At 45.8% G+C, this 15,696-nt stretch overlaps 1 protein-coding gene across 1 annotated transcript in view; it reads right to left on the reverse strand.

The window, feature by feature from the left end:
• kbtbd12 (kelch repeat and BTB (POZ) domain containing 12) overlaps nucleotides 1-15,696 on the reverse strand; it is a 57,189-nt gene that overhangs the window by 16,539 nt on the left and 24,954 nt on the right. The window contains exons 3-4 of the mRNA XM_072581798.1: nucleotides 13,488-13,758; nucleotides 8,251-8,401 (exon numbers count right to left, since the gene is read on the reverse strand). Of these exons, the coding sequence (XP_072437899.1) occupies nucleotides 8,251-8,401; nucleotides 13,488-13,758 (422 nt within the window). The remainder of the gene's footprint in view (nucleotides 1-8,250; nucleotides 8,402-13,487; nucleotides 13,759-15,696) is intronic.

Consider the following 15,696-nt stretch of genomic DNA (forward strand, 5'->3'; position numbering starts at 1 on the left):
TTTTTCCTTTCCCAGGACATAAGCATGTTTGTGAAGAAATCAAAGTGAAAAGAGGCTTTGATTGTTCGATAAATGCCAAGGCAATTGAGATACTTTTGGATAACCTCCAAGAGTGAGGTTCCTGTTATAAGCAATGTGCTTTAATCTGGTGGGAACCACTATAAATGCATTAAGGCACTTTATCAAATGGGAACCGGACAGATTATCACAGTTGCTGAACTCTAGAGAGACACAGTGAAATTTTCATTGAATAGCCTTCACAAGAAGGCTTAATTGTTTAATGGGTGACCTTTACTTCATCTCCAGCTTCCAAATTATCCCTGTGTCAACAGCTTTGATTTTGCTGTTTTGCCCCTTTCTTTATTACCCGAGAGGCCCCATTCCCCGCGGCCTTCCTCCCTCCTACACCCTCACTGTTTGCAGCATCGCGATGCTGTCTCTGACATGACCCCAAAGCTTTGCGGAAGCAAATGCCCCTCCCCCTCCTCTACCCCACCAACTCATACCTGTCACAGATCACGGGTTGAAGTTCTCACATGAGCACAGATTCTAGGCCAGAGCTGAGGGACCCTGCCTTTTAGCTAAACCATTGTTCTAAAGTCTTCTCTTTGGCTCCAAATGGACAGTGTGGCGTTTTCACGGATGACCACTCCAGGCATCTTATGCTATCTTCCTTCTCACCTATCTGCTCCTCACTTCCTGCCAACCTATCCCAATCACCTCCTACCTTCGCCCACCTATCACCATCCTACCTACCTTTCCCCTCGCCTCACCCTACCCACGCCCCCATTTATCTCTCAGCCCCCTTTCCCCTTCCCAGTCCTGATGGAGGGTCCTTCCCAAAATGTCAACTTTCCTGCTCCTCGGATGCTGCCTGACCTGCTGTGCTTTTCCAGCGCCACACACTCAACTCTGATCTCCAGCATCTGCAGTCCTCACTTTCTCCTAGTTTCCTCCCCTACCAGTCTGAGGCACTGGATGAGGGTGGTTTGAGGCAGTTCACTGCCACCAATCATAGAGTCATGGAGCTCAGGGGGTGGCACAGTGGCTCAGTGGTTAGTGCTGCTGCCTCACAGTGCTGGGTTCAATTCCAGCCTTGGTTTGTGTGGAGTTTGCACATTCTCTCTGTGTCTGCGTGGGTTTCCTCCGCGCGCTCTGCTTTTGTCCCACAGTCCAAAGATGTGTAGGTTATGTGGATTGGCCGTGAGAAATTACTTTGCAGGCAAGGTGGCTTAGCCCTGGGAGACACATGGATCTGGGTAGGATGCTCCTCAGAGAGTCAGTGTGGACTTGATGGTCCCGCCTCCAAGCTGCAGGAATTCTAGAGTCATCCATCACAGAAACAGACTCTTCAGTCCAACCAGTCTGTACTAGTCATGTTCTCAAACTAAACTAGTCCCACATGTTTGCACTTGGCCCATATCCAACAGACATTTTTTGTGTTTTCATGCACTTATCCAAATGTCTTTTAAACATTGTAACTGAACCCACATCCACCACTTCCTCTGGCAGTTCATTCCACACACAAACCACTCTCTGTTTAAAAATGTTGCTCTTCATGTCTTATTTAAATCTTTCGCCTCTCACCCTAACAATATTATCCCCAGTCTTGAAATCCCCCACCCTCGGGGAAAAATGAACTAGCTGTTTATCCTATCCATGCCTCTCATGATTTTATAAACCTCTATGAGGTCACCCCTCAGCCTTCTAAACTCCAGTTAAAACAGTCCCAGATTAGAAATCAGAGGTGAGTCCAAAAATATAGACATTTAAAAGATACATGGATTAGTCTCTAAATTCTCATGAGAGCTGAATCATTGAATATCATGGGTGTTTCAATCGATGTTACTAGGAGCATTGATGATTGTGATTGGCTGGAGAAACCCATAATGCTTCTCTCAGGCAAGGCCTGTCAATATCAGCCAATCAGGTATGGGCAAGGCCACCATTGGACTATTGCCTGGAACTCCAGGTCCAAACACTGGGTGCACAGCATGGTAATAAAATCCAACTGCATTATGGTTAACCCCAACAGCAAGGCCCTCAGGCCCTTATCTGACCAGAGTCAAGAGTGTGGCATTAGAAAAGCACAGCAGGTCAGGCAGCATCCGAGGAGTAGGAGAATCGACGTTTCAGGCATAAGCCCTTCATCAGGAATGAGGCCCTTGTGAGGGCTTCGTGAGGTGGAAAGGTCTTTCTCCACCAAATTGAACGTGGGTCTGAGGAAGTTAATGTCCAGCTGCGTGCTGTGAGCACCATCCATTGTGATAATGTAGGGGACGAGGTCAAAGTGAAGGAGGAGCTGGTAGGAAATAGACCTGAGGTTAGTGTGCTCCTGCCAGCCTCTGCAGTAACATAAATCACACTCACATTGTCTGCAGTATGGCAATAAATGTCACAATGCTTACAGCCGCGGACATCTGAGGAGGTAAGGGACAGCAGAAAACTAAAAGAAAAGGTACATAAAATGCTCCCAGCTCCTGCAGATTGGGACAAACAAGGGGCTACAAAGCAGCTTGTAAGAGCGACTAAAAAGGATTAGGAAAGGAAACTTGTAAAGGACATGAGGCAATAAGGAGAGATTTTACAGTTATATAAGGGAAAGCGGCTGGTTAAGGGCACTGTTGGTCCATCGATGGCTGAGAGTGGGGATATTGTTGGGTACATGACAGGCTTTGCTAACAATTATTTTGCTTCAATATTCCCAATTGAAAAGGAGAGTCGCTTGCTGGAAGACCCAAAGAAATTCATAGATGATCGGGACCAGGGTCTAAATAAAACTAGCTTAAGTAAATAATTGGTAATGGGGAGATTAATCGAACTGAAGAGTGACAGATCCCCAGGATTTGATGATTTCCATCCACGTGTGCTAAAGGCAGCAGGACAGCACACCATGATCTTTCAGAGTTCCCTGGATTCAGGAGTTGCACTTATGCTTTGGAAATTTGCTCATGTCATTCCTTGTTACCCTTCTGTAAGGAAGCATGATGCTAAACGTGAGAGGGTGCAAGAGAGCTGCCGGGACTGGAGGTGAGAAAGGATAGATTTAAAACGGACCTGAGGGGTAACTTTTTCACATTTTTCACGCAGAGGATGGTGCATGTATGGAATGAGCTGCCAGAGGAAGAGGTGGAGGCTGGCACAATAACAACATTTAAAAGGCATCTGGATGGGTATATGAATAGGAAGGGTTTAGAGGGATATGGGCCAACTGCTGGCAAGTGGGACTAGATCTGATTGGAATGTCTGGTTGGTGCAGATGGGGGTCTATTTCTGTGTTGTATGACTCTGTGATTCTAAGAAGGCTGAAGGGAACCCAGGGGACTACAGACCAGTTAACGTGACATAGGTGGCAGGAAAATTGTTGGAGTCTATAATCAAGGACAGGCTGACTGAAAAACGTCAGTTAATTGGGGACAGTCAGGATTGATTCATGAAGATAGGTCATGCCTGACAGACCTCAGAGAGTTTTTTGAAGAGGTGGCAAAGATGATGGTCAGAAATAAATTGATGGATGTTGTTTATATGGACTTGCAGAAAGTTTTTGATAAAGTCCCATGCAAGAGACTGTTAGCTAAGGTTAAAGCTCACTGAACTGAGGGAATATTAAATTACTCACAGTGTGGAAACAGGCCCTTCGGACCAACAAGTCCACACCAACCCGTAACCCACCCAGACCCATTCTCCTAACACCACGGGCAATTTAGCATGACCAATTCACCTAACCTGCACATTTTTGGATTGTGGGAGGAAACCAGAGCACCCAGAGGAAACCCACACAGCGATAGGAAGAATGTGCAAACTCCACACAGAGAGTTACCCGAGGCAGGAATTGAACCCAGGTCTCTGGCGCTGTGAGGCAGCAGTGCAAACCACTGTGCCACCATGCTGCACATATTATTGATATAGTTAGGAAATTGCTTCAATGGTAGGAAACAGAGTTGGAATAATGGGTCAGTACTCAAATTGGCAGGACATGATGAGTGATGTCCCTCAATGATCTGTGTTGGAGCCTCAATTATTCACAATATTCATTACTGACTAGGATAATGGTGTAAAAATATCCAAATTTGCAGACAAAACAAAATTGGGCAACATTGTAAACAGTGTTGATGACAGCATAAAATTACAGCAGGATATTGACAGATCTTTCCAAGCTGTGCCAGATGGATTTTAATTTTAGCAAGTGCCAGGTTATCCATTTCAGATCAAAAAAGGATAGGTCAAAGCATATTTTAGAAGGAACAAAATTAAATATAGTGGATGTCTAATGAGATTTGGGGATTCTGGTGCATAGTTCATAGAAAATAATCTAGAAGGTTCATGGAATATAAAAGCAGAGATGTACTACTAAGACTTTATAAAGCTCTGGTTAGGCCCCATTTTGAGTACTGTGTCCAGTTTTGGTCCCCACACCTCAGGAAGGACATACTGGCACTGGAACGTGTCCAGCGGAGATTCACACGGATGATCCCTGGAATGACAGGTCTAGCATATGAGGAACGGCTGAGGATACTGGGATTGTATTTGTTGGAGTTTAGAAGATTAAGGGGAGACTTAATAGAGACGTACAAAATAATACATGGCTTGGAAAAGGTGGATGCTAGGAAATTGTTTCCGTTAGACGAGGAGACTAGGACCCGTGGACACAGCCTTAGAATTAGAGGGGGTCATTTCAGAACAGAAATGTGGAGACATTTCTTCAGCCAGAGAGTGGTGGGCCTGTGGAATTCATTGCCACGGAGTGCAGTGGAAGCCGGGACGCTAAATATCTTCAAGGCCGAGATTGATAGATTCTTGTTGTCTAGAGGAATTAAGGGCTACGGGGAGAACGCTGGTAAGTGGAGCTGAAATGCGCATCAGCCATGATTGAATGGCGGAGTGGACTCGATGGGCCGAATGACCTTACTTCCACTCCTATGTCTTATGGTCTTATGGTCTTATGGAATGCTGGTCTTCATATCACAGGTATAAGGAAGGAGGAGTTATGCGGCAGTTATACAAAACCCTAGTTAGGCCCCCACTTAGAGCACTTTAAGCAGATCTGAGTATCACACATTGTGGAGGATGTTTTGACCCTGAAGGGAGTTCACTGCAGGTTTACAATGATGACACCTGGTCATCAAGGTTAACTTATGAGGAGAGATTAGACAAATTAGGCCATTTTTCTCTAGAATTTAGAAGGCTAGTGCGTGATCTAACTGAGGTCATCAGGAATATTAATAGGAAGACGGGATAGATAGTGATAAGCTATTTTCATTGGTTGAAGAGTCTAGTACCAGGAAACATAAGCTAAGAATTAAGACCAGGCCATTCAGGAGCAGTATTAGAAAGCACTTGTACAAGAGTAGAGGAGGTTTGGAACTGTCTTCCTCAAAATGGCTGTCGATGCTAATTCAATAGTTAAATGTAAATCTGAACTAGACAAATGTTTAATTAAGTGAGGATATCAAGTGGTATGGGTCCCAAGGCAAGTATATGGGGTTAGGCCACAGATCAGCCATGACTTGAAGGGCTGAATGGCCTCCTCCTGTACTAATGGTCCTATGTATTGATGAAGGGCTTTTGCCCGAAACGTAGACTCTCCTGCTCCTCGGATGCTGTCTGACCTGCTACGCTTTTCCAGCACCACACGTTTTGGCTATGTACTCACTCAGGTGGTGATGTTCACCTACACAAGATCATTCTAGGCTTGAAAGAAACCACACAAAAACACAGCCCAGAATTTAAACAGTGACCCCTACTTCGAGATTCACCCATAAGAGGAAACATCCTTTCCACATCCACCCAGTCAAGATCCTGTACCTGTTTCAATTAAGCCACCTCTGAGTTTTCTAAACCCGTGAGGACACAGGCCCAGCCAGGATCAGATTGTACCCCATTCCCACCTAAGGAAAAACAAGCTCACTTTACGCAAGCTGTCTACATAATTCAATCTGGCCATATGCTCATGTATGTTGTAAGTATTGCTTACATATCTAAGGCAATACCTAACAGCTCAGTATGGTTGACAGGTGCAACTTGGCACGGAATGTTAAAAGCCAACATAAAATTCACCTCAAGACCTTCTGGCTTGTCATGTTTCATGGCAGGCAACCATTTTGAATCACCTGACTCACCCACTTAGACAGTCACAGAGGCGTTACATACAAACGGAATTTGCCTGGAGATGTGGAGGAGGTAGATTCAACTGAGCCATTCAAGAGGGGTAGCAGATGGCTAGTGGGATAGAAATGCTGTGCAAGGACGAGGCAGGATTTTGGCACCGGGTAGCAGAATCAGTGCAGACACAGTGGGCCAAATGGCCTCCTTCACGCCACCACAATTGTGTTTTCCATTCATCGAGCATGTGTTAGGCAAGGCCAGCATTTGTTGCCCATTCTAATCTTCCATGACCTCCAAGAATGCCTCAGCCATTTCAGAAGGCAGTTAAGAACAATGTCGGCCAGCCTGGACAAGAACACAGTGGCTCGGCAGTTAGCAATGCTGCCTCACAATAGCAGCGACCTGGGTTCATTTCCAACCTCAGGTGAACGTTTGTGTGGAGTTTGCACATTATCCCTGTGTTTGCATGGTATTTCCTCCCACATTTCAAAGCTGTGTAGGCTTGGTGAATTAGAATCAGGAGTGTGGTGCTGGAAAAGCATAGCAGGTCAGGCAGCATCTGAGGAACAGGCAAAAGCCCTTCATTTGGTGAATTAGCCATGCTAAGTTGCCCGTAGTGTTCAGGGATGTGTAGGTTAAGTGCATTAGTCAGGGGTAAATATAGGGTAGGGGGAATGGGTCTAGATGGGATACTCTTTGGAGGGTCAGTGTGGACTTGTTGGGCCAAAGGACCTGTTTCCACACTGTAGGGATTCTATGGAGAACAGGAGATTCCCTTCCCTAAAGCACGTGAGTAAGCCAGATGTATTTTGTTTCAAACAACTGATGATAGCCTCAGTAATAATGACCATAAAACTGACTTTATATTGTCGATTCTATTCATTGAATTGAAATTCCATTCACTGCCTGAGCATTAGCCTCAGGATTATTAGCCCAGTGAGATTTCCATAATGCCACAAACTCCTCTGAGTAATATCCCTCACTGAAAGGAAGTCTGACTCGACACATACGGCCTGTATAGGTCTCAACTCTTCAAAGCCCAGATGTTGCCGGACTGGAAGGTTTGAGTTATGACGAGGGACAGGATGGGCTGGGACTTTTTTCACTGGAGTGCAGGAGGTTGAGGGGTGACTTTAAAGAAGTTTATAAAATCATGAGGGATACGGATAAGGTGAAGAGCAAAGGTCCCTTCCCCAGGGTGGGGGAGATACAAACTAGAGAACATATTTTTAAGGTGAGAGAAGAAGGTTTAAAAGGGACCTGAGGGGCAACATTTTCACACAGAGCTTCATGGAATTAACTCCTAGGGGAAATGTTAGACACAGGCACACTTACAACATTTTGATTGAATTTGATTTGATTTATTGCAGTCACGTGTACTTGAGTACAGTGAAAAGCTTTGTTTTGTGAGCAGTACAGGCAGATCATAGCAAACAAGGACATACAGATCATAAGGTGCTTAGCAGAGTGAGGCTTACAAAGTTACAGCTACACAGGAGGGACACAAAGCAAGATCATTGTTACTTGAAGTTAGAGAGTTCATTCATCAGTCTAATAATGGCAGGAAAGCTGTTCCTGAACTTGATGGTGTGTGTGTCTTCAAGCTTTGCTATCTTCTGCCTGATAGAAGAAGATGTAGGAGATCATTGCAGGGGTGGGAGGGGTCTTTGATGATGTTGGCTGGTCTTCATCAAAGACATTTAAAAGATATTTGGATGGATACATGAATAGGAAAGGTTTAGAGGTGATATGGACCAAACACAGGCAAGTGGGACTAGTCTAGTTTGGGAATCTTGGTCAGCATAGACAAGTCCGGGCTTTTGCCTGAAACATCGATTTTCCTGCTCCTTGATGCTGCCTGACCTGCTGAGCTTTTCCAGCACTACTCTAATCCAGACTCTAATCTCCAGCATCTGCAGTGCTCACTTCTGCCAAGTTGGACCAAACAATCTGTTTCCGTGCTGAATGAGTCTATGACTCTTAATGGCCGCAGGGCAACTAGGGACTGGGTACAAATGTTGTCGCAAAGTTTTATGCGAGAAAGTCCCATGAGTGAATATTCAAACGCACCGTTCGAATGCATGTTGTGTCAAGGATTGAAATCCCATTGATGCCCCAAACTAACACAACTCCCTGGTTCCTTACCCAAAACGTAAATTTCATTGTTAAGCACAGCTGTACTGAAACGATATTTGGAGAACTCCATGGGCCCACACTCAGTCCATTTGTCTCTGCCTGGGTTATACCGAAACATCCTGTTGCTGAGCCAATCAGGTTCATCATCGGGAAAATCCGTCTGCAGAAAGAAGCAAGAATCAAAGGCAAAAGGAGGGCATTAAGACCAGGGAGTGAGACTTCCAGTAATGCTGCCCATTATTCAGACTGAGCGCTAATGCAGACTAAAATGCTTGCAAAGGACAAGAGATAGAACAGACACCAATTAATGCTAATTAATATTGGTGTTTGTTTGACAATCTATGTTAAGTGGGAAATAGAAACACAAGCATAGGTCATTGGAATGGTGTGCACCCGCTCAAATACAGTGCCAAACTGGAGGAGGGCAGTAATACAAATAGTAAACACAGGATGGATGTTCCTGGTAACTGGGGGTGTCCAGAACCAAGGGTCACAGCTTAAGGATATGGAGTAGGCCATTCAGATTTGAGATGAGGAGAGATTTCTTCACCCAGAGAGTGGGAATTCTCTGCCTCAGAAAGTGATTCAGGCCAAAACATTGAGTATTTTCTAGAAAGAGTCAAATATAGTCATTAGGGTTACAGGCTGAGGTACACATTTTTTAAAATTAGTAACGGGATCAATGGTTATAGGGAAAAGTGGAGTTGAGGATTATCAGAGTAGCCATGATCTCTTTGAATGGAGGAGCAGATTGGATGGGCTGAATGGCCTACTCCTGCTCCTATTTTCTACGTTTCCAAGATGCAGATTTTATTGTAGTTGGTTAGACATCACATTGCACTGTCACAGTGTACGTCTAATTTTCTCAGCTTATTGGCAATCTGACTCCTGATGGATTCGCATTCTTCCAGTAGGTGAACATCATTCATCCGGCCATGTACAGCACAGAAACAAGCCATTCATCCCAGCCACTCTGTGCTGATCCATGTGCTTCACATGAGCCTCCAATTTCAGTGCACTGTACCTAATTGCATCTCCTCCTGACCCTTTCTCCCCCATGTGTCATCCAGCCCCCTTTTACAACCATCGATCCAATTCACCTCACCTTCTCTTCACTATGGCACATTCCATATATTAACCGCTTCCCAAATTGTCCAGGTTGTCATGTATGATCCTATTTACACTCCCCTTAACTGGAAACACCTTTACTGCATCAAACCCATTCATAATTTTCAAAACCTTGAATCAGGAGGTCACCTTTCACTCTCTTCTTGAATAGAGGAGGCCACCAGCCTCTCTATCCCGCCATCTCTCAACTGGCTATTCCTCATATGCAAACTTAAGGGATGTCAGTGGGATGTTCGACTGTGGAGCACTTAACAACTCTTTTGACCTTTCCCCGAGGCTGACAGCCAATCAGCATGCAGGAGGAGATTGCTACCCGGAGTAACCCCAGACCCTGGTTGATTTGTCATTTTCCAAGCACTGGAGGTTATCTGCATTAACGCTGCCTTGGCCAAGATCAGGAACATCAAATCTTGGAGCTGGAGTAGGCCATTCAGCCCTTCGAGCCTGCCCTGCCATTCAGTATGATCAGGGCTGATCCTTTATCTCAAAGCCATATTCCTGCTTCCTTCACATACCCCTTGATGCCTTATCTGTCGTTTTCTTGAATATATTCAGTGACTTGATCGTCTTTTGTGGTGGAGGATTCTGTGGGTGAAGAACAGTTCCTCATCTCAGTCCTAAATGGTCTACCCCATATTCTGACTTGAGATCTCTGGGTCCTAGACCCCCTAGCCAGGGAAAACATTCTCCCTGTGTCCAGTCTGTCCAGCCCTGTTAGACTTTTATATGCCTCAATCTGCTCTCTCTTCTTTCTAAACTCAGTTGAATACAGGTCCAGGCGAACCAACCTTTCCTCATAGGACAGTCCTGCTATTCCTGGTGAATCTCTGTTGCACTCTCTGTATTGCAAATATATCTTTTCTTAAGTAGGGAAACCAAAACACCATAGCCCAGGTGCAGTTTTACCAAGGTCCTATATAATTGCAGGAAGACATCTTAACTTCTGAACTCAAATTCTCTTACAATGAAGGCCAATTTACTGTTTCCCTTCCTAATTACTTGTTGCACCTGCCTGTTTACTTTGACTGGTTACACGGACACCCAGATTCCTTTGGACATTGCCATTTCCCAATATATCAAAGTTCAAATAACAATGGGGCAGCATGGTGGCTCAGTGATTAGCACTGCTGCCTCACAGCACCAGGGAACCAGGTTCAATTCTAGCCTCGGGCAACTGCCTGTGTGGAGTTTGCACATTCTCCTCGTGTCTGTGTGGGTTTCCTCTGGGTGCTCCTGTTCCCTCCCACAGTCCAAACATGTGCAGGTTAGGTGAATTGGCCATGGTGTTAGGTGCATTAGTCAAATGGGTCTGGGTGGGTTACTCTTCGGAAGGTCGATGTGGACTTCCACACTGTAGGGAATCTAATGATAAATACTCTTCCTTCCTATTTACCAGTACAAAATGTATAACTTCACATTTCTCAATATTATAATGCATCGACCATGTATTTGTCCACTCGCTTATCTAAATCACCTTGAAGCCTCCTTCCATCCTCCTCACAAACTCACCCAGTTTTGTGCCATCAGTAAACTTGGCAATATTACATGTGGTTCCCTCACTGAGGTAAGTTTGATATGGGTATGAATTGCTATGGTCCAAGCACTGAACCTTGCAGTATCCCATGAATCACTGCCCACCACATGAACAAAGACTCATTTATTTCCACTCTCTGTTTCCAATCTGTTCACCAATTTTCAATTCATTCCAATATCCTGTGTGCTTTAACTTTCCCCATTAACCTCTTGTGTGGGACTTTATCATGAACCTGCTTGAAATCCAAATATACCACATCCACTGGTTCTCCCTGGTCTATTCAGCTGGTTATATCTTCAGAAAACTCCAAATTAATTAAGCACGATTTAATTTACATAAACCCATGCTGGTTTTGTCTAATCCCATTAATGTTTTCCAAGTGTTATCCAAAAACCCAGCACAGGCAGAGAATTGGCCATCTGCCCTGGGTGGCCTCTGAGCAGGATGGTGGACAGGAGCTTTATCTTTTAATGAGATACTGTCAAAAGAAAATTTAGAGATTGGGTTTAATGTATATCTAGATGAAGGGGCAACTTTTTCATGCAGATTGAATGAGCTGCCAGAGGAAGTGGGTGGAGGCTGGTACAATTATAACATTTAAAAGGCATCTGGATGGGTATATAAATAGGAAGGGATTAGACGGATATGGGCCAAGTGCTGGCAAATGAGACTAGATTTATCTAGCATATCTGGTCAGCATGGACGAGTTGGACCAAAGGGTCTGTTTACGTACTGTACATATCTATGACTCTATGACTATGAGCATCTGAGATAGGCTGATGGTGTCACTGTGACTTTAGTGGTCAAGTGACAAATGTTCCATTGAGAGATTGAAGCCCATACAGTTCAGAGTATGTCGCTCTTTTGACTTTAGGGTGAAATGTTGGCTCAGTGGTTCGCATTCCCTGTGTGGGCTTCCTCTGGTTTGCTCCCACAGTCCAAAGATGTGCGGGTCAGGTGGACTGGCTGTGCTAAGTTACCCATAGTGCCCAGGGATGTGCAGGTTAGGTGGATTGACTGTGCTAAGTTACCCATAGTGCCCAGGGATGTGCAGGTCAGGTGGATTGGCTGTGCTAAGTTACCCATAGTGCCCAGGGATGTGCAGGTCAGGTGGATTGACTGTGCTAAGTTACCCATAGTGCCCAGGGATGTGCAGGTCAGGTGGATTGACTGTGCTAAGTTACCCATAGTGCCCAGGGATGTGCAGGTCAGGTGGATTGGCTGTGCTAAGTTACCCATAGTGCCCAGGGATGTGCAGGTCAGGTGGATTGGCTGTGCTAAGTTACCCATAGTGCCCAGAGATGTGCAGGTCAGGTGGATTGACTGTGCTAAGTTACCCATAGTGCCCAGGGATGTGCAGGTCAGGTGGATTGGCTGTGCTAAGTTACCCATAGTGCCCAGGGATGTGCAGGTCAGGTGGATTGACTGTGCTAAGTTACCCATAGTGCCCAGGGATGTGCAGGTCAGGTGGATTGGCTGTATTAAGTTACTCATAGCACCCAGGGATGTGCAGGTCAGGTGGATTGGCTGTGCTAAGTTACCCATAGTGCCCAGGGATGTGCAGGTCAGGTGGATTGGCTGTGCTAAATTACCCATAGTGCCCAGGGATGTGCAGAATAAGTGGATGCCATGGGAAATGCAGGGTCCAAGGGATGGCTCTGGGTGAGATGCCCTTCAGAGGGCTGGTATGGACTCGATGGGCCAAATGGCCTGCTCCCATGCTGTAGGGATTCTATTCTATCACTTAAGGTGAAAGTACACCAAATCTCATTTAATGGTTACAAAGAAGTCTGGGTTGAACCTATATTAAGACCTGATTGGGCCACATTAGAACACATGCATTCCAAACACACAGTGGGGCAGGATGAAGAATTCTGCCGGGGTAAATGGTTAGGAGAAAGTGAGGATTGCAGATGCTGGAGATCAGAGTTGAAAAATGTGCTGCTGGAAAAGCACAGCCTGTCAGGCAGCATCTGAGGAGCAGGAGAGTCATGTTTCGAACATAAGCTCCTCATCCGAAATGAATGAGAGATAAATGGGAGGGTGGGATGGGGCTGGGGGGAAGGTAGCTGAGAGAGTGATAGGTGGATGCAGATGGGGAGTGATGGTGATAGGTCAGAGAGGAGGGTGGAGCGGATAGATGGGAAAGATGATGGATTAGATTAGATTCCCTACAGTGTGGAAACAGGCCCTTCGGCCCAACAAGCCCCACACCGACCCTCCGAAGAGTAACCCACCCAGACTCGTTTCCCTACATTTACTGCCTTCTAATGCACCTAACATTTTGGGCAATTTAGCACGGCCATTCCACCTAATCTGCACATCTTTGGACTGTAGGAGGAAACCAGAGCACCCAGAGGAAACCCACGCAGACACGGGGAGAATGTACAAACTCCACACAGACAGTCGCTCGAGGCTGGAATTGAACCCGGGTCCCTGGTGCTGTGAGGCAGCAGTGCTAAGAGGACAGGTCAAGAGGGCGGTGCTGAGTTGGGATAAAGCGGGGGGAGGAAAATGAGAAAACTGGTAAAATCGACCCAATTACGCATGAGAGCAGCCAGCAGCACGTGACAAGCAGCTTAACCTGTGGTGTCCATCCTCCCAGGACGTAGATGTGGTTTTGGACCGTAACTGCAGCATGACACGCCAGGGGCAAAGGCAGTGGTGCCACACTCCTCCACTGGCCTGTCTCCAGGATGCACTTGTCCACACTGTTTGTGATCATGTATCGGCCCTTGAGCTTCATCTGGCCTCCGATGAGGTACAAGTCACCGTGGGCCGTTCCCGCTGCGTAGAGCTCTCGAAATGGAGCTGAGCAAAGGTTCTCCCAGTGCTGACTCCCTCGGACGTGGTACCTGGGGATTGACAGAATGACTGACTCAATTGCCACTTCTACCACTGTGCAATCTGAGACTAGATTACCGTGTGGGTAAGATCATAGGACCACACAGTACAGAGGAGGCTCTTCAGCCCATCAAGTCTGTACCACCAAACATAGCACACTGTGCAGGGGATTAAGAGCAGACGGGATAAAGGTTCAAACGGGTCTGGGTGAACAATTTTATAAAACATTGAAACATCAGGGCAGCACGGTGGCTCAGTGGTTAGTACAGCTGCCTCGACCTGAGTTCGATTCCAGCCTTGGGTGACTGTCTGTGCGGAGTTTGCACATTCTCTCCATGTCTGTACGGATTTCCTCCAGGTGCTCCAGTCCAAAGCTTTGCAGGTTAACTGGCGTGGCCATGGGAAGTCTTTGAGGAGAAAGTGAGGATTGCAGATGCTGGAGATCAGAGCTGAAAATGTGTTGCTGGAAAAGGGCAGCAGGTCCTGAAGAAAGGCTCATGCCCGAAACGTCGATTCTTCTGCTCCTTGGATGCTGCCTGACCTGCTGCGCTTTTCCAGCAACACATTTTCAGCTCTGGCCATGGGAAGTGCAGTGTTATAGAGATAAGGGCAGGGAGTGGGTCTGGTTGGGATGCTGTATGAAGGGTTGGTGTGGATTTGATGGACCAAATGGTCTGCTTCCACACTGTAGGGATTCTATGATTCTAAACATTACAGGTTCACCAGGTACAACATACCAGAATTCATTCACAGGACATGGGCATTGCTGACAAGGCAAGCATTTATTGTCCATCCTTACATGCCCAGAGGTTTGGAGTTACACGTGAGCCAGACCAGGTAAGGATCACAGTTTTCTTTCTTGAAGGACATTAGTGAACCAGACGAGTTTTCCCCCAGTAAATGATAACAATTTCACGGTCATCATTAGACTCTTAATTGCATTTTTGTTTTTGTTATTAAATGCAAATTCCACCATCTGCCACAGCAGGGCATAAACCCAGCTCCCCAGAACATGACCTGGGTCTTTCAACTAACATTTGAGTGTGAGTACCTCAAGACCATCACCTCCCTTGCACTTCCAGTATTGTGAACAGAACTCACAAATAAAGAGTAATGTTAAACCTCGATTGAATCTTGCTTGGAAACACTGAAATTAGGAGTACATTGACCTTCAGTCCATTGAGTCCCTGCCACCATTCACACTGATCATGGCTTATCTATATCTCAACATCATGTTCCGACTCTCTCCCCATAACCCTTGATGCTTCAGAGTCCAGAAACTGATCGATCTCTTTATTCAATATCTTCATGACTTGGCTTCCACAGCCTTTTGTGGTAAAGAATTCCACACTATCTTTCAAATGAGGAATTTTCCCTTCATCTCAATCCTGACTGGTCTGGCCCATCCCATAGACCTCTCAAACATGGGAAACATCATCCCTGCGTCCCACCCTGCCCTGCCTTGTCAGAATGTTAAAGATTTCAATGAGATCATCTCTCTTTCTGAACTCCACTGAATACAGGTGCAGTCAGCCCATACTCAACTTGAGCGAAAGCCTAAACCACTAAAAAGCACAAAAGTTGCTTGCATTTGATAGGGGAAGGCTTGATGTCTGGGGGACAGTGAGGACTGCAGATGCTGGGAAGTCAGAGTTTGATAAAATGTGGAGCTGGAAAAAGCACATCAGGTCAAGCAGCATCAGTCCCTGATGAAGGGTCCTTCCCTCCTGCTCTTCTGATTCTGCTTGACCTATAGTGCTTTTTCCAGCTCCACATTTCATCGGCCACGGCTTGATGTCATCAACTATTAGACCGTATTGGGCACATTTCTGGTCTTCTTAATTAATTTTTAAATATCTCAGATGCATGGGAGTAAAGGCAAATACGATTTGCAAGTATAACATGACATTTGAATATGTGGACAGCCCAACGATCATTTATTGCACTGG

Source organism: Chiloscyllium punctatum, chromosome 12 (genome assembly GCF_047496795.1).
Source record: "Chiloscyllium punctatum isolate Juve2018m chromosome 12, sChiPun1.3, whole genome shotgun sequence".
Lineage (NCBI taxonomy): Eukaryota > Metazoa > Chordata > Chondrichthyes > Orectolobiformes > Hemiscylliidae > Chiloscyllium > Chiloscyllium punctatum.